General features: G+C 42.3%; 2 protein-coding genes across 6 annotated transcripts; both read left to right on the forward strand.

Annotated features, from left to right (window-relative positions):
• Positions 1-930: 930 nt before the first annotated feature.
• LOC129586795 (probable serine/threonine-protein kinase DDB_G0278665) lies at positions 931-6332 on the forward strand. The gene is made up of 8 exons (XM_055480263.1): positions 931-1111; positions 1185-1245; positions 1489-1644; positions 2356-2469; positions 2545-2808; positions 3750-4086; positions 4401-5030; positions 5240-6332. The coding sequence occupies exons 1-8, from the start codon at positions 1104-1106 to the stop codon at positions 5452-5454; spliced, it is 1785 nt and encodes a 594-aa protein (XP_055336238.1). The 5' UTR covers positions 931-1103; the 3' UTR covers positions 5455-6332.
• A 1941-nt stretch (positions 6333-8273) lies between these two features.
• Positions 8274-19221, forward strand: LOC129584037 (endothelin-converting enzyme homolog). Of its 5 annotated transcripts, XM_055476316.1 has the most exons (12): positions 8274-9162; positions 14011-14100; positions 14660-15085; positions 15325-15751; positions 15815-16010; positions 16139-16445; positions 16587-16769; positions 17721-17886; positions 17956-18075; positions 18136-18326; positions 18388-18486; positions 18544-19221. In XM_055476316.1, exons 6-12 carry the CDS (start codon positions 16371-16373, stop codon positions 18694-18696), a joined length of 987 nt encoding a protein of 328 aa, XP_055332291.1. In that variant the 5' UTR covers positions 8274-9162; positions 14011-14100; positions 14660-15085; positions 15325-15751; positions 15815-16010; positions 16139-16370; the 3' UTR covers positions 18697-19221. The 5 variants fall into 5 exon arrangements, with proteins under 5 accessions (XP_055332291.1, XP_055332144.1, XP_055332218.1 ...); XM_055476169.1 differs by having other exon boundaries at positions 15815-16445; XM_055476243.1 differs by having other exon boundaries at positions 15325-15714; positions 15815-16445.
• Positions 19222-19959: the final 738 nt, after the last annotated feature.

Here is a 19959-nt window from a genome sequence, read left to right on the forward strand (position 1 = left end):
CACACTAAGAGCACATGTATTTACTTGAAATCGTAAAATTAATAGGGTTTGCTGTAACGCTTAATCTGCATTACTTGATCAAACGGACAGTAACGCGTAAGTACTTAATTCCCCAAACATCTTAAAAATTTTCTTAGCGCATTAACTGCAAAATTTTTTTTTTGTTTTTGACCATCGAAATTTCTTTCCTGTTTTGACCACGAAAATTTTCTTCGTTTTTTTTACCATCGAAATTTTCTTTCTTTTTGGTCAAAAAAACATTCCTTCCTTTAAATATTCCTTCCTCTTTTTGACCATGAAATTTCCTTCCTTTATTTATTCCTTCCTCTTTTTGACCAAAAAAATTTCCTTCCTTTAATTATTCCTTCCTCTTTTTGACCTTGGCCGTATGCCGGAGAGAATGTAATGAATGGGTACAGTGTACTTAGCTATTCGCATCAACAGACCACCCAAGCATTCAAATATCCTGATAGTAAAAAATGAATGTAGTCAAAAATTTCATCTAAACTTTCTCTAAAATCTGCAAACACTGAACGCAAAATCTTTTGGTAAGAAACTCCGAGCAAGCCACATAAAGGAACGTTTACATATTATTGTAGCTGCTGTGATCAGCAGTTTATCATGTTTGTGTATGAGGAATCCGGACTTCTGATCTGCATATTTATAAAAAAACTTTAGTTGGAAGCAATGACTGTGTAAAATAGTTGATTTCGTAAATTTTGTATTACCAGAAAATTCGAATACGCGGGCGTCCGTTCATCAAAACGTACAGTGAACATGATCCGTTATTCAGACAAGACGGAGTAGTCAAACAACTAGGTAGCACGGCAAGGCCGCAGGCAGCAATTGTATCATCTGTCTGGTGTCTGTACAAAGGTTTTGCTCATACATGCGATGACTGGCGCAGTAGGCATTCGGTTTGACGGTACTTTGAGTTTGAACCTCGTGACTTAAGAAATCGTGTTTCTGTTCTGATACCGTCGTTTCGTAGCCGTAGTGCATGAGAAGAAGACAAACTACGTTAAGTCTTTTATAGCCATATTTCTGTTGCTGTACGTAAAAATATTGAAAAATTTGTTGAACTTACAACGAGCGCAAAGGAAATGCCTTAGTAAGTCCATCAGCTGACAACCATGTTCTTAACATTTCCATACGCCTACAATTTGTAATGTTTGTCTTTACAGCCTCCCAGCACTTCCCTTCATAAGACCATGGGAGCTTCTGCTGGAAAATGAGCTGCCATCGGTAAGAAAATAACCCATCTCACAATAAAAATATTACGTCTTGTCTTTATTGCGTGGCAGTATTTTGAACCATGCAACACGTAAAAACTTATTGGCTCTTAAGTCTTGGCTCGTGGACTTCTGCCATTGCCTCGAGCGCCCATACAGATGAATTCTTACGTTAGAAATATTTTTCAAAAGTGACGATAGCCAAATCACGATATATTTTGAAACTAGTACCAAACTGTATTGCACGATTTTGCAGTTACCAGATGTCTTCCGTCAAGTTCTGGTGGCTCACGAGACCAACGGGCGACGCTATGACGAGTTGTCCCATACCGCTTACGAAATCGTTTCACGCCAACACGGCGCAGAACTGTACGAAATGTTGCAGGGTATGATTGTTGAATATCTCAATCAGGTATGTAAAGTATCTGTAGCAAGTGTGTTGTATCGATCACGATCATCAGCCAAAGATGATAGCTAAAGCTCTGTAAAACCATTGCACCCCAAATCGGATACCTGCATGAGAGAAAACAGTGCAGTCTCTTGGCTTTCTCCAGCGCATACCAACCAAACAATAAGTAATTTAACCAAAGAATAATTGAATCTATGGTAAGAAAGAATAATTTATTCTATTGCTGGGCTATAAAGCTCAACTTTTTATTAAAATTTTTCATACAGTATTTCTGCTGTCCGGAAACTGAACATTGTGTTTTGTCAACTTTCTTAACTGCGTTGCACGGTTGCAGAATTCTGAGCCTGAAAACGTTTTGGGCTTCCCAGAATTTGAGCGAAAAGAATATCAGAAATGTTGACAATGTTGCGAAAAAAACACAAGATAATTGTCATAAATCGTCAAAAGCCCTTTTAGGAATGTTCCCAGTATGAACGAGTATTGCCTCCATTAAATTTTTCTATATTTAGTTAATGAATGGTACTAGTAAAATTGTGGGTGGAATGGGCTGAACGAGATTTTGAGAGCAGATAAAAAATAGGTAAAAAAAACTTTTGGAAACCTTTTGAACCAAGTTTCTGTATCCCTTCAACGCTTCGGGTACGCAGTGCCCGTAAAAGAGTGCACTTTCCTTACCGCTCTTCTTAAAAGCAACCAAACTGTTTGTACAATCAGGTTCGCGAAGATGTTACTCAGCTATCCGAAGACGAATTTCTTGCCGCATTAAATACCACGTGGAACCATTTTAAAAGAGGTTTGTCACTCATCAAGGTTATTACGGCGTACATGGTAAGTCCATTACACTGAATGGTCAAATTTAGTATCAAAAGAGTATCTTGATGCATCTTCCTCTGCATCGTGTAGGACAGAGCGTACGTAATACGCAATGAGCTGGACAATACAGAAAATCTGGGTTTCCGAATCTTTCGGGATCACGTTGTTTATCATGAAGGCATCCGTGAAAGAGTACGAGTGAATATGTTGGATAACCGGCGCCGAGACAAAATTATTGATGGACTTGTACTGCGCAATGCGTATGAAATGCTGATAGATCTCGGCAAGGGAACGGTCGAAGTTTACCAGGAAATCTGCGAACACCCGTATTTAGCGCTGTATGCCCACCTTTTGGTAAGCAAGAAAACAGTAATAGTCACGTTGTCATAACGGAACCAGTGCGTCTCGTAGTCTATGACACAGGTTTACCTCGCGTATATTGAGCACCTCACTAAAGTGAACATCGAACAAATCAGCTGAAGCCGATCTAATCATTTACTAATATTTAGTCTTTTTGAAATGGAAAAAAGCGCCAGAATCTGGTTTCAGGAGCGAAAATACAAAAAGTGTACCCGGGTAGCCATTCGCTCGTTACAACAACACCACACGATTTTTGATTTGTTATGCGCGAAAATAGCTTATAAAAGGCTCGCTAACGGGGCTGTCCCCCTTGAGGCGGCGCCTGTTCGCCCTCAGGAGCAGCTTTAGTGCGCAGAACCAGTGCCCCCAGGGGCGGCTCCTGGGGGCACCTGTTCTGTACATTGAGCAAGCGTCTACATCGAACGAAAAATTTGGAACCGCAGGTGTTCAATATACGCAGGTCTTATTGTACCAACTTCAGCAGAGTCAAATACGTACCGTTATTACCTTACACTACCGTGGTGCGGCAAAATACCCAACTGGCTGTTTTGCCGGCCATAGTGCGGCAAAATAGCTTAGCAGCTTTTCTAACACAGTGTGCGGTAAAATAGCCTACAAACTATTTCGCCCACCATAGTGAAGCAAATAGCCACTTCGTACTTGAAATTACGTGTTCTCCGTGCGGACTGGGTAATTTTTAAGCGTGATTTTTGTAATTTCAAATTTTAGATAGTTTTATCAACATATACTTTCCGGTTTTAAGTTTTGAGTGTTCCCGATTAAAAACAGTAGACAAACATATCGAGAAACAGATAATGATTTTAAAATAGACTCTAAAGAAAACGGTTCTCTCCCCTCTGAATGAAGCCCGTAAGCGGCCTTGAAAGTTTCTACCCTTTTAATTTTTCGTTTAAGTATTCAAAGACTGATTTCAGAGCTCGGTGCAAAACATGGGAAGCCAAGAAGTTTGCTTGTATGGCCGCAAGCAATACCACTACAATCTTCTCGATTACATTGGAAGCGGCGCCTTCGGAAGAGTGTTCAAGGCAGAAGTAACTAATCGGGTTTTACAAGAAGAAGCTCCATCCGTGGCGGTAAAAGTATTTCCGTTGCGTGCTAAAGTGCAAAATGATCCGGCAGCCTGGAATGACTGGTGCCGGCGACTAAGAGTTCTGTCGGAGCTATCTCATTTAAATCTTGTTCGCTACCACAAAGTCGCTGTAGTCCCCACAAGCGACGATCGACAAGTTCAAATTGTCATGGATCTATGCAGTAAGTAAGAGAATCTGAAGCTTCCTGCGTTCGAACGTCTCCATATTTAAATAATATGTAAAATCTTTTGAAAGGTGAGCGTCCGGGAATTTCGTCAAAACAATAACAACAGATTGATAACGCATTATCTTATTTTTACGAGTTTTGAACCAATAAGTTAACAAATTTTTGTTTTACTGTATTATTAAATTGTTTTGCTTTTATTATTCCTAACGTACCTTTCGTTGTTATCTTTTCACTGCCCATTACATCATTTCATTTTAATAAATAATTGCTTCTTTAATTCGTGATTCGCAGTCTGCAAATTTTTCTAGACGGTGGTGATCTTGCAAAGTTATTGGGGCAGCACAGAGAAAAGAACACACTTCTTGAGGTTGACAAAGCCGTTTGTTACGCAGCGGACATCGCCGACGGTTTAAATTTTCTACACTATAATAATATCATCCATGGGGATCTGAAACCGGGAAATGTCCTGGTACAGTCCGATCGGTTAGTAATTGGCGACCTGGATGGTAGCATACCCATGCAACAGTTTGTTACCTGTACGGCTGATGCCGAAAACCTTGCTGGTACTCTCCACTACATGGCACCGGAGGTTCTCGGAAAGCTGCTCACACTTCCGACAGAGGAGAAACTGGGACGAAAAGTGGATATTTGGAGTTTTGGGTGTATCCTTCTGGATCTGGCTGAGCGCGTTATTGGAGTGGGTAAAAAGTACTTGTGGAAAGTGAACCTGGACGGTACCACCATAAAGAAAGAAATCGGGGCAAACACGACAAAATTTGGGTACACCAAGTTATTACTGAACGAAGGCTATTCTCCGTTTGTCGATCCTGATATCCCGGCTTACTGTTTCCTTCTGGCAAAAGGGATTGAAAAATGTTTGCTCCGAAAGCCGGATGATAGGAGTTCGGCTGAGGAATTACCGGGCTTACTGAGAATAAGTAAAGACATTTAGTCATTTTCCGGTATGATGGCAACATGCCGATACGGTTTAGGCTGACAAATTTAACATATTATTGGCATTACGCCGAGTGCTTATTATTGGTAAAGTTTGGTAGTTTATAATTATTAAATTTGGTAAATGGTTTATTTGGTAATCGTTATCCGCCGGTGGCATGCGTTATCCAAATAAACGCTGTTTGTTATCCAGAAACGCAACCAACTATACGTTGCACCTTGCCCCGAGCGGAGGAAAGCAATGCCGGTCAGCCACCGGGTCCGGATACACGTGGAAACCGAGCATCTGGAAACGTCTGCAAAAGAAACCGCGATGATTCGTTGCAGAAATCTAACAAGCGGCGGAATTCCCGTGGTGATTCCATGGTACCTTCCGTTGGGAACCTACTCAACATAGCATCCTGCTGACCTTCACCAAGTACAACTAGGTCGTCATGCAGCGATTTTGTTGACCGGTAATATGATATTACAGATTCAGCTGTCGATATCGGCGTTACTGCAATTTATGGGTATCAGTACTTATCATTAATTTTGTAATTGCTTTGTTTATGTTTAAGAAGCCAGCTAATCATCGTATAAGTTGCGTTATCTAATTGGTATACCCCACTGTGACTGATTATTTCGGCCAGTGACCGTTTTCCGTGAGAGTTGCAGGACTGCATGTTTTTATTGATCATTAATTTGGATTCATTAAGCGTGGGACAACTGTAGAAACTGGAAGACTTGGAACGAATTTATTATAAACGGGGCACGCTGAATTAATCTGACTTTAATTTCGGCTTTTTCGCTTTTCATCATAGTAAAATTAATAAATGTCTAACGAAGTCAGCCGGTTAGCAAATGTTTTGCGATTATGACAATGGCAACCATGGTTGGATCGGTGACCTTAACTTTTTTCTGCTCTTGTTATTAGCGTACACATACTAGCAACAATAGCGTATAACATCACTGGTAATAACAACCATCAAAGCTACAAAGCAGCAAATGTTGTCGGTTTCGCCTTGCTGTCATATTTTAAATCAAAAATCGACCTTGAAAAGAATTTTTTACGAACTTCAACCGATTTAAACAGAAAAAATCAGCCATTTGCACAGGGACAGCCCATTTCCTAACCGCTTGCACGCAGCCAGAACCCGTGTAAACACCGGTATGTGCAATCAACACCGCAGTAACGACGTAATAATACTTAATTGCGTCCCCGTCTAGCAGCGCGCCCTGTTGGTTGTCGCACCGCACTATAGCACGCATGTAACCGGCAAAACTGTCCGGACGGATAAACCGTCCGCCGGTCGGTTTTGCCTGTAAGCCGACAAAACCGTCCGGCGGTCCAAAAAACGTCCGCCGCAAATTTTGCCCACCCAATTTTTTTAATGCTCTATTCGATCTTGTGAACCACCCAGACGGCATGTTTTGGGTATTGCCGGAGTGTATATTCGGGGTGGGGGGGGGGCGGACGGTATATACACTCCGGAATTACCGTCCGGCTCCAAATATACACTCCGGCAAAACCGTCCGCCCCCGATTTCGCACTCCGGGTCGTTCCAAAGATTGAGTAGTGCATAAAAAATTGGGTAGGCGAAATCTCCGGCGAACGTTTTCTTGGACTGCCGGACGGTTTTGCCGGCATACAGGCAGAAGTGTCCGGCGGACGGTTCATCCGTCCGGACACTTTTGCCGGTTACACGTTATCCCGCTGTGGCAAGCTTGATGCAGTTCGTATCCTCTACGATGACATGGTGCTGGTGGCATTTCCAATATAGGGATTACCAGGAACTCCACAAAATCACGGATGATGAAAACCTGAAGAGTCAGTGTCTATTCTTCTAGCTGCTCATCCACCCTCTTAATCTGACAAACTGTTTGGGAGTTTTGTTTCTGTTTCGAGGTGAACTGCGGGTTTCCTGACATTGAGTCGCTACATGAAAAATTCCTGTGAAATGGCGCTTTTGTGATGTATCTGTTTATTAGTGGGCAACCGTTGTATTCCTGCCGTAACAATCTCGTTAAAATATAAATTCTGTCTGTCTGCAGCAACTTTTCTCGAATCGTGCCAAGAAGGTTGACTTGGTGTCGGATTTCCTACTTTTGCATATCCATTAATCATTACTATCACAAACGGCAAGTACAACATAAAGACATTACGTAATCAAACCTGTTAAGTAGTATAGCTTTTAGCAGGTTCGAGTTTGTTACTTCCTTCCTGTCATTCAAACCGTTATATTTTCCGAAAGCAGTCTATAGAATACTGTTGGTTACGACAGTACGACGGATGTCAGCAAAACTGAACCGGCTCAGTCTTTTTCCAACACCGAAGAAACATTAACAATTTTTATGCGGTCTCAAACAGTTTCCGTTCTCGGGCACTGCGGAGTAATAAAGGCAAAAAATTATACTTTTGTTTGTTATTGGATTTGGGATCAATGTTGATAGTATATCAGCAACCGGCAAGCAGCAACCGTCAACGTCTGTTTGCACATCTGAGCTATGCCATCACGTTGGTACGTATACCATTCGCAAATCATTCAACAAAAGCAGTAATATGCGGAGATTAGCGCTTATGGAGATTTCCTCGTTTGATGATTTTAGAATAAATTTCCGTTACAACTGCTTTTTTGAAAACCATTGTTGCCAATGGGCATTGACTAGGAAGTCGACATTTAGCTTTCGGTGATTTAATTTGTAATTTTGTCAGCCCATGATATCATCTCCACCATGGATCCGACCGTCGATCCCTGCGTGGATTTCTACGCATACGCCTGTGACCGTTGGAACGCCAGTGATCCGTATGATTATGGTCAAATCGGCGTTTTAATGACAAAAATTCCTAATCAGCTTCAAGGTACTGGTTTTTACGGTTAGGCGTTCACTATGTGGTGACTCTCCATAATGCCCAGTGTTACGCAATACCGCAGTTTCTTTAATATTGCATCCATTGTGTCCGGTACGGTATTTGGCATTTTGTCTCGCAGTGATCGGTCAACGCTATTATACTGTAAATATAACGAAAATTAAAACAAACCACAGAGCATTGTTACTGTTAGGATTGGAAATGTATTACGTGTGCGTAATCAGTAGCTGATCTATGAGTGTACAATCTTCATAGCTGATCAGTGAGTGTAACGTCCACTCAGTACACCTATCCCTAATGATGATCAGACTTCTGGGAGAAGTGCTGACTAATGTATGACTGTTATGTTACCAACTGTGGTATATAAGCGCGTGTTGTACAGAACATCTATGAACATCTTGTGGACATCACTGAATGAACAACTGCGGATGTGTCTGAGTTGGTTCGTTAGTACAGTTAGTACGGTAGTCAGTTATCACCTTCCTACAGACCACTATTTAATTTTCAAGAGATTATGAGACCTGGTTTTGCTCTTGGATGGATCTGTTGGCTCAACCAGTATCTTGCGCGTATGGTGTGTTGTTATACGGCGGATGGCTGTGTTGAAGAGATCGAAGGTGACGGAACTGAATAGCTCCAACTGCTCCGGATGCGAGTGCATGATGGAGTAGTGCTAACTGGTGAGGGAGAAAGGTCAAGCGTGGAGGGTACGTGTCGGATGCCGGTGAAGGATCCGAATGACGAGGAGCGAAACCTCTGACAAGGCGATTGGCAGGAAGCCAGTGCTTGCAAGTTTGCCCGCGTCGTGGTACGCCTCGATCGTGGCATCATGGAGAATGGTGGCCAGACCTGCCCCTCAGATGTCGGTGTTCGGGAAGATCTGGTAAAGAGTGAAGATCAGAGCGACAAATTGGACGCAAGATCGAAAGAAGGCGTGGACTGTGTTCTCCACGAAGTGAATCGGCAGATGGATGGGATTACGAGCCAATTCGACGTTTGGATCGTTTGGGTCGTACGACTACGGACCAAAGAAACGGATACCCGACGGGTGCGAACAGTCTCGTGTGAATCCTACCAGTCAAGCCAGCGGACCGAGAAGAATTACGACGAGGGAAGTACGCTTCAGTACAGCGTAGTGTAGTCGTCGAGGAACCAACAGAGAAAAGTGAAGGTAAAGCGATATTGCCGACAAGCGGGCGACATGCTGTTACCTAGAAAGCGATGGAAGTCCAAAGGTCAACTCCAACGGTCAAAGCTATGCGCAGGAGGTTTGTAATTATAGGAAACTTTAGTACGTCCAAATTTTGTATTTAGAAAAGATGTACGAACCCGGATTGTAGCTTTACGAACCCGGATTGTAGGATAATAGCTTTACTTTAGCGCCTTATGTTAAACTCCTTCACACTATGCCGGGATTGTGTGAAGTACTGCACAGTGGTGTAGTCATCCACATGTACCTAATTCCGTAAATCGGTGAAAACTGAAAAGTCATAAAGTCAGTACTTTATGTAAAGTACTGCCAATACTTTGTACCTCCCGCATGCCGTGAATCCGTGAATCGGTGAAAGGTCAGTACTTTTCATAAAGTCAGTACTATATGTAAAGTACTGCCAATACTTTGTTCCTCCCGCATGCCGTGAATCCGTGAATCGTTGAAAGGTCAGTACTTTACATAAAGTCAGTACTTTATGAAAAGTACTGCCAATACTTTGTACCTCCCGCATGCCGTGAATCCTTGATTAGGTGAAAGGTCAGTACTTAACATATAGTCAGTACTTATGTAAAGTACTGCCAATACTTTATACCTCCCACTTGCCGTGAATCCGTAAATTGGTGAAAGGTCAGTACTTTACATAAAGTCAGTACTTTATGTAAAGTACTGCCAATACTTTATTCCTCCCGCATGCCGTGAATCCGTGAATCGGTGAAAGGTCAGTACTTTTCATAAAGTCAGTACTATATGTAAAGTACTGCCAATATTTTGTTCCTCCCGCATGCCGTGAATCCGTGAATCGTTGAAAGGTCAGTACTTTACATAAAGTCAGTACTTTATGAAAAGTACTGCCAACACTTTGTACCTCCCGCATGCCGTGAATCCTTGATTAGGTGAAAGGTCAGTACTTAACATATAGTCAGTACTTTATGTAAAGTACTGCCAATACTTTATACCTCCCACTTGCCGTGAATCCGTAAATCGATGAAAGGTCAGTACTTTACAGAAAGGCAGTACTTTATGTAAAGTACTGCCAATACTTTGTGCCTCCCGCAAATTATATCAGGGTGTTAGAGGTTTACTTGAATCTTGCACGACGTTGTCAGGAGTTCGTTCTATGGACGCTCCATCAGTTACGCGGAAGTGGACCAATAAATTCTATGAAAACTGCAACTCAGTCTTCTCGTGAGCGAGCACACGAGAATGTCCAATTACTAATGGTCCTATTATTGAAACTTTCTTAATACAAAGTACTATAAACATAAGGGTTGTGTAACGGTGTTGCCCACTAACCTTTTAATGTTTCTGTGTACAGGTTGGCTGTTATTAGCTTATACGTAATAATTTAATGATTAACCCAGTTTTTGTTTTCATTAGTTGCTAGTAAGGTGAACTCCATTATTTCCATCAGATGTCATTAGTGACCATTACCACTTTAAATTTTGGAGTGCAACTTTCCAGAGTACAAAAAGCACAAGATTTTATCGTTATCTGTAATACAGGGGTGCCGCGCCAAGTTCGGACAGTTGCGAAAATTAAATTTGAAATATTTGTGTGCTTGGTTCTACTCTTTATTTTGCAGTTTTCTAGTGTAACGTTTTAATGCGGATTTGAATATGCTAAAATTTGAAATGCTAAATGGCATAATAAGTAGTCAGCCAATTAAAACCTGGATGGGGTAGTAGTCATTTCCAGAGGGCTCACAACTGACCTTCTAGAAAATTCCCCACGTGACATTTTTTCATGGACATTTTTCTAAACTGTTTGGTAGCGTTAAAGGTATGTAAAAGTGGTCAGTAGAAACTTTCCCGTGGCTGGTGCTCGAGGTGACCCAGAAAGAAGGTGCACGCACCTCCCATCGACTTGTATGTTAAAAAGTGCTTCCGGAAAAATGTGGTTGCCAAGCGCGCAGAGATTCATAACTTCGAGATCATGTTTTCGAGGAACGAGACATGCATCAAAGTAGAGGATTTTTGTATCCTATCTGTTATCTACCAAGCATGCAATAAGTAATATAGAGGTGGCAGAAGAATCGGAGAAAACACCGACAAAGCAGTGGCCAAATAAATTTTGCGCTGGTGCGAAAATCTCCTGAAACGGGATGTCGCAGGCCTTTTGGGCAAACAGAAAAGCCTAAAATGTTGCTCAATGCTTAGCCAACGAGTTTTTTTTACATACTTGACTCATCCGACCTACTGCGATTCCTGTGCGAGCTCTCGCAGAGCACCGTCCACAACTCTGACAGTGCCTCCAGTAATACTGCAAAGGTCACGTCGCCATCATTGGAACAGAATGGAATCAAAAGAATTTAGCAAGGGCTTTGAATGACAAACAGTTTAGCGTAAACTTTTTTGGACTGTAGCACCTGTGGAATTTCTTGACAAATTTTAGATGGGAGGGAGACTAGGATGGTCGTTGGGTCGAACCGCATTTTTAATCAGGTTTGCATTACTTTAAATCTCGCTGTAGTGCAAGCCACGCCCTCAGCCGCGCCACTCATAGTGAAAAAGATGCGTAACACATACGGTAATAATAAAAAAATCGAATAACTGGTAATTTGTTGGTGGGTGTCCTATAGTGATTTTTAAGAGGAACTGTCCGAAATTGGCGCGGCACCCCTGTAATATATTCAATATGGCTGCGTGCGCGGGTAAACACGGGCGTTGGTGGGGTGCACCGGGTGGATCTTAGTGTCCACGCGGGTGTTGGCTATGGGCACGGAGTTCATGCACGGGCGCTGGGTGTGTGTACAGCTAATTTATTTATTTTCTGATCTTCTGTTTCGCGGATTTTATAATAATATATATAAAATATTCAAATATAATATATATATATATAATAAATTTATATATATTGTAAATATATATATTGTATATATATATATATATATATATATATATATATATATATATATATATATATATATATATATAAAATATATATAAAATATATATAAATAATATAATATTTATATATACATATATATATAATATATAAATATATATATTATATATATATTCTTATGTTTTCCTATATTTTGTCATGTTTTTTATGCTTTCTGATGTTTTCTTACGTTGGGAGGGTCGAAATAACAGCGTATCGTTTCCTGTTACTTATCGTTATTGTTCAGGCTACACGAGACTTCGGCTGCCTGAATCTTGGGCCGGCCAGCTGCTTGCATTAATATTATATTGTTTGAGAAGTGTGATAATTAACTGCTGAATGTCCCGGACAGGACAGGCTGATGGTGCAAATAAATGGTGATGCAATGCAAATTTTTTCTACGGTTTAATTTAAGGTTTGTTCTTATTGGAAAGCCAAATCATGACACCATTTAATCGGGGTGCTAAATTAAAACAGCTTTGCGGTACCGTACATCATTTTTTAGCATGTTATTTTAATAAATGAGTGCACTTGCTTTGTAACATTTGTGCTTACTGTAAAATACGGTAAACTTACGCCTGTTTTGATTGAAGATTTTTTAGGCTGTTTAAGAAAGTACAATAACGAGCTTTGCTCGAGCGGAGCGGAAAGCTAACAAGCGGCTTTATTGCAACTCACTCAGCCGTGTCACTGGACTGCCTTCCCTTGGTGGCTGGCTGTTCTGCACAACCTGGGCACGGTGATCACGAATTCTCGCTAGTTTTTATGTGATCACGAATACTAAGCCTGTCCTCGTACCAATGCAAAAGAAAATACGAGTAATTAAGTAAGTTTTCAGAGTTTTGCAAGACCGGTTGCGATTTTAAGCAGTGCCCCCGTCTAAATTTTTTTAAGTACCCACTTTTCCGAAATTCTAAAAGGGCACGTCCTCCATCTCACCCATCCTACAGTTTGTTTCCTATTTTTTGGTTCAGAGACGAAAAAAAGGTGTGGCTCATTCACAACTTTACACAGTTTACAGAGAATGAGAATATTAAATTTTCGACTCTGTGCATTCTTTATATACAGATAAATCCATCAGGTTTAAAATCAGTCTTACAGCCGTAGTAGCACAGTGCGCACACAACCGCACTCGCTGCAGTAAGTCGGAACCAAAAATGCGCCGTGGTAACAGCGGTGGTAAAATGGAAAATACTGTTGCCGCAGGATGATGTTATACCCCAGAATCTGGTGTTTTAAACATAGAAACGCATTCGCATAATTATGTATGTAGTAGAAAAGTCCCGATTTTGGATGCCTCCTACCATTACAGATTTTTGCGCAATTGCGCGTGCCAATATTAGCATCAGGCTGCGATGTGAGAACCCCCCGGCCCCCAGGGGCCAAATAAATTTCAGGGAAGGTAAAAACAAATTATACCATGCAAGCAGTGCAGTCAACTATCGTACGGTTCGTACCTACTTATCAATTGTCACAGGTTGCTATGTAACGTACGATGCGCAGTACAGCACCGCAGTACGAAACTCCTGCGCATAGCCACTTCGCAACTCCAACAGCGGAGTGCTTGGACCGGAAGCCGGTGTGCTTGGATTGAACGATAGGCGCACTGAGTGAAGGGGGGTGTTAGGATTGGAAATGTATTACGTGTGCGTAATCAGTAGCTGATCTATGAGTGTACAATCTTCATAGCTGATCAGTGAGTGTAACGTCCACTCAGTACACTTATCCCTAATGATGATCAGACTTCTGGGAGAAGTGCTGACTAATGTATCTGTATGACTGTTATGTTACCAACTGTGGTATATAAGCGAGTGTTGTACAGAACATCTATGAACACCTTGTGGACATCACTGAATGAACAACTGCGGATGTGTCTGAGTTGGTTCGTTAGTACAGTTAGTACGGTAGTCAGTTATCACCTTCCTACAGACCACTATTTAATTTTCAAGAGTTACAGTTCCTGAACGTACCAGAAGAGCCTTTATTACGTTGGTCCAGAGTCTACTGGCTATTTTTTCAGACCTCTTTGACAGTGGGAACTACAGCCATCCAACCGAAAAGAAAGCCATAGATATTTACCACCAGTGCATGAATCAAACGCACGAAATTTGTAAGTTACTGAAGCACGCGTCAGCTTGGCTAATCATAGTTCTATATTGTTTTATCAGAATCGTTTCCCATGTATGGCATTGCATAAGAAGCACTACCATCCGCTTCAGCGCGCGACTACACACTGTATTCTGGGGTTAAATTGAGCCGAAATCTACAGTATGCCCTATGTTATACGGTTGGGGTACACTTTGCAACTCTAGCTCAACTGAACCCGAAAATATAGTGAACAGCGACGACTGGCGGCGGTTGGCATTGAATTTCGGAAAACTTTTCGCTCAGATATTTACTTACGGTACTATTATACGAGTACTTTGTGTACTTAATTCTGGGATGGACTTGCTCATTAGCGACACAAGTCTGAATTAATTTGTTCATATGCGGAACCGTTGATCCATTTGGACCAGCTGCCAACATAAAATTAGTTATGTCCTGCCGCGCACTGCAATACCCGGCGTTTTACGTAGAGGGTGCTTCTTTGCGACGGCATATCAAAAAATGCATTTGTGACGCAAAAACTTCGAATCACAAAAACATCCCATTGAATAATGTTTCCACAGCCTCAGAATCCCGCGACCAAACCTTGTTTAGCACCGTGAACGACCTGCTGGGTGGATGGTCACTGCTCAATGAACAGTCCAATGTGTCCGCCGTTCGTCTGAAAGACACTCTCATTCGTCTGCAGCAGAACAACATCCAGACCTTCGGTCTTCTGTACGTTGGTGACAATATCGTGTCCGGCGACGAGCAGATCCTGTACTTCATGGCGCCTGAACGTCTCGCACTGCGGGCCGCACAGTGGCAGCCAAATGCACTGGACAACGCCCATGTCAACAGCACCATTAATAACACATTCGTAAAACTGTTCCAAGCTTGGATTCCCATCGTGCAGCAGTTAGCTAATGCGACCAATACGAACGTCCAATGGTCTACAAACTGAAAACCGGCTAAAGGGAGCCATTATGTTAGAAGCCGTGCTAAATGCGGTGAGCCTCGATTCTATCAGTCATTAGCGGGTTTATTTTTTCTGATTTACAGTATGTTTGGATCATTTTATGTTGTGATCATTATTTGTTTTATACAAAATTTACTACATTTAACCTTACATTTCATTTTATTTTTTCAAAATCGCTTTATCTTTGAAAAAGGTTTCATTAATTGCTCAAACGATGTTTTACTTGTTTCCGAATTTCGTTGTTTGGAATTTTAGAGATTTTTTATTCAGGGTGTAAAAGGAAGCCAGGATGGTTTGAGGCGGATAGCGTTCGGTGACCTTTCGGCATCGCCATACCGTTCGCAGTTTCTGGCCAATTTTCTGCCGGTCTTCAATGCCATGCTGAAAGCTTTCAGGGTGAATTTCCAAGCCACAACGACCACAAAGTTTGGGGACACCAGAACAGGGTATCTTCTTCATCTGGACAAAACGATGGCGCAGTTGGAAGCGCAGGGAAACGCGGGACAGACGACATTGGCCGATTGGTTATGGTGGAACGCCGTCCATCGTTATCTCTATCAACCGACGCACCAGTGCGTGGAGCTGGTAAAAGCAAGCATGCCGTTGACCGTCTCGGGGTTGTTCTTTAAGACATACATCGGGCACAGAGCTCTACAAAAGGTCAACACAAAAACTTTTATTTATCGAACAGAGAGCGGTAATAAATGATTAGAACGAACTCTGATATCAAAATACAAAGTCTATTTAAGAACTTTTATAGATTACTGGATTTTATCCGATATGCGGAGGCAGATCATGAGCGAGGTCCCGCCGGCGCGCCAGCTCCAAGACTTTACACTGGCACTGCGTGGATAGCTGCACATATAGCATCAAAGTTATTTAGCTGCAGCACCGCACACCAGACGAATTCATAAGATTACGTTCAAAATTGTTAACCCATACATCGTCTTTAAAAGGTGCCGTAACAATAGCGTTCCGATACAGACAGCTGATGACGACTGGACCGGCATCCGGCACCTGCCAGCGATCTTCATCCTGGTACCGGTCCTTCAACCCGCATAATCTGAAGCCTGAATCCTTGCAGGCGAAGACAAGTTCCCCGTTCATCCGGATATTCCGTGACACAAAGTAATGCAATTCCCGCAGATGTTTCTCGCAGTTCTCCGTCATCTCCGGAGCCCCAATGTTTTCCATCAGGCAACCCATCATACTACGAGAACCACAATGACCATCGACTATCCAGTTCAATATCGAAGTGAAACTTCACTTACTGGTGCGCGGGCGCATGCATATTGCCTCCACAACAGTTGCAGATTATGTTGGCAAAATCCGGTGAACCCGGGCTACCAATAGATCTATTGGTGACCCAGAGTCACTATGTTTTTGTAAAGGTAATGGTGGCTATTCTATTTTTAAATATCTTTTATCTTTTAAGGAAGAGAGTATGGGTCTTTTTTTCGGTATGAGCTTCCAAAACTGGAAGTTTCATTATTTGATGGGACACGGTATTCATGGTTACTTCTGCTTAATAGGCGAAAGTATTGACATCGGAAATTTCAAATGGGGTTCGCGTTGCGGTCCTTTTAAAAGCGGACTGGATGGACCGCGCAAAGCAAAATGCAGCGGTGGACAAGCTTAATCATACACTGCGAATGGTCGGTTATCCCGAAGAGTTCTTGCGCAACTGGACAATACTCGACCAACTTTATGCAAAGGCAAGTAAACCAATGCTTCATATTGTTTACATTTTACAGAAATTATTATTCTAAAACAAGACTTCACAAAAGAAGCAGTATTCAAAACTGCAGCCGAGTAAGATGTGTGAAAGGAGCAACGAGACCGTTCCCAGTTCGGAAGTCATCGAAATCATAATTAACGTTGTTCTTCATAACTTCAACACAACGAATTCCGGAAGAGCTGTTCGGTGGAGTCATAATCGTTTAAACGCGGCTAGTTTCGTCGATGTAATAAATTTGCCGGTCGCACTCCTAACTCTTTTACCAGTGTCAGTGGTCCCGTGGTTGGACCCTCGAGAGAACGATTGTTTCGAGGAACAGCTATCGAGCTGAAGGGCCGGCTGGGAAGAGCCATGCTGCGCAGTAAACTTGCGCTCGGTAACTTCGCGTTTCAAATATGCATTTCGTGCCGTTGGCGGACAAATCTGGAATGAATTTGGTGTTGAACCGTGGTGGCGAATTATCGCGGCTCTTTTAGCGGCATTACCAGTCGTCCGGGTTCGACCATCTACAGCCGGCCCGATTTTCTGACCTCCATTGTTCTTCTTCGATCGCGGTATAATACAATAGAGATGCCCGGGGAACAGTACATCGCGTAAGTCTGTGATATAGAATGTGCAGTACGGGTCACGCTGCCTCTGGCTCGATCTGACTCGATTCGCTTTAAGTGGTGTCTTTTACTCGATAACAGATTCGCAAGTGCAAAAGCATCGAGACTGCCGGGAGATTGCAAACAAAAAATGTTCAGATCGGGGCTGCTGAAAACATCGTATACAGGGACACATGTACTCGTACATACGGCGTAACTGAGAAGATGTAACAGGGGAGTTTGTCCAATGAACGCTAATAGAATTTAACGTGATTACTAAATTATTATTTTGGCTGATAAAGCTAGAATTTTGACATAATGCTCCGATACTCCGCTTGTAGATTGAATTAAAACGGACATTTACCGAGACACTGCGCACCATCGATCAAAGCAACAGTTGGATCAACTTGCAGAAACTCCTCATCCGCACCCGCAATAATCCGTACTATCCAACCGACCTCACATCGGCCAATGCAGAAATGATTCGTTACCGCAACTACGACCTTGGTACCCGATAACATCGCCGTTCACAAACATTATCAGACGTGTTGCATTCACGAAATTTTTGGTTTGCAGTAATTCCAGCGGCATATTTACAGCCACCCATATTGTACGCGGGCAACCTAGACATTGTTAACTATGCCCGGCTGGGTGCTTCTATTGGCCACGAATTCATTCACGGCTTTGATATTTTCGGTTATTCTTGCCTGAATAAAATTATTCCTTCATTCGAACAATTTTCCGTGGTGTGCTTAGGTAAAGACGTTGGAAAAGTCGGCAAACCGCTCAGTTGGAGGACGAATGTGACACAGAGCAACTACAATGCGAGAAAATACACCTTAGTGGATCTTTACAACAGTTTCAGTTCGCCCATCAACAGTGTGGACGGTCAGCGAACACTCAACGAGAACATCGCCGACAATGGCGGAATTCGTGCTGCATACCTGGTTAGTATTCTTATTTCAATAATAAAAAAGTTATATGGTGCGCAGATATTTGATTTTGCAGGCTTTTCATAATTTTATGAGCCGCACAGGATACCGCATCAAATTGCCGGGGTTGGAGGAAATGAACGAAGACCAACTGTTCTGGTTGGTTGCTGCACAGGTGACCTTTGTACCAATTGTTAGAATGGGAGCAACGTTTAACCGGAAGTTTGTTCAGAAATCTTGCACGCGGCATCCGAAATTGGCTGACCCCGAGCACGCACCGCTACGCTTCCGTGTGCTCGGAACCCTCATGAACAATCCGGATTTCGGTTCAGCTTACAACTGTCCTCTGGGGTCTCCGATGAACCCCTGGATTAAGGCGTGGTAGAGACGTCTCGCTTAACATTGCGTTGCTGTCAAAAAACACTAAAATCAGCAGATGCGGCGAATCTTAATTAAAAACTGATAAGAAAGAGCGCAAAAAAAGCGAAAATTCCCGTGATGGAAACCTCATCGTTGAGTGTTAACATTAGTGGGGAGAGCGTTACATGAAATAACTGGTGGTTATTCATAAAACTAGCTAGACATATTAATGGATTACATTCACCGATAACTGCATACCGGCTGTTGTAATTGTCGAAACCGTACGATTGGGCGTGTGAAAATTAATTTCGTTTTTCTAAAGATTCGACGCGCGACTTTTAGCTGTGAACGCATCTGGCCGCCGGACATGCGGACGCTGAAACATTATGCTTTGGGACGTAGTGCTTCGGGTTGTTCCCAATTTGCAGCAAGCAACAGCAAATTGCATCCCACTGAAATTTTCTTCGTTTTTATGTACGTATATGGGGATCACGGTTTTACTGAAAGCTCATCCGGGTTCTGTTCATAATAACGACAAGAATCAACCGAAGAAATACTGAACTTACCGAGAAGAAATATTCAGATTTAATGCTTTCGTGAACAGTTCCAGTATATGTAATCGGTAGTGGGGCAGTTTTTATTATCTCATAGCTGGGATAACCCTGCAGTGATTTTCGCCATAACCATGCTGACGATACAGTCATCATGACGCTACACATGGCTCTCAAATTTAAAGAATATAATGTTATTCTCAGTGAGTGAGTCCTGTTTTTCTTCAGCTGGCAATTCTCGTATTTACGAAAAGAATCCGTAACACATGTAAGAGCGAAGAAAATTGTACTGCACGGCAAGTCCCCGTTAGAGCGTGGCTAAGAAATGACTTCCTTGGAGAATTCAGACAAATTACCTTTGGTTGAAACAATGATTAGCGTTAATCATAGGAGCCTGCCTTGAGCGACATGCGCTGTCATGCGCAACCGTTGCTTTCAAAAGATTTTTGCAGCGACAATGATTTCCTGGAAGATATGAAATTGTCGCACTGAATTACCAGTTTATTGGAGATGTTAATAATCAGAAGACTCGATTGTCTATGTCGGAAGTCTTCCAGTTTCAAGAGAGCTTGCTCCACCTTGATTTGCCGAAGGTATTACAGACGAGCGTAAAATGTCGACGGGGGAAAAGACACAGCCGCTGCTTGCAAGCAGGTAGCCGGCAGGTGCATCTATCTAGTAATTATAGTCATGACATTTCCAAGTGAAATCGATAATCGATGAGATGAATATGGCAA

The sequence above is a fragment of the Paramacrobiotus metropolitanus genome, unplaced genomic scaffold, assembly GCF_019649055.1.
Source record: "Paramacrobiotus metropolitanus isolate TYO unplaced genomic scaffold, Prichtersi_v1.0 Parri_scaffold0000001, whole genome shotgun sequence".
NCBI lineage: Eukaryota > Metazoa > Tardigrada > Eutardigrada > Parachela > Macrobiotidae > Paramacrobiotus > Paramacrobiotus metropolitanus.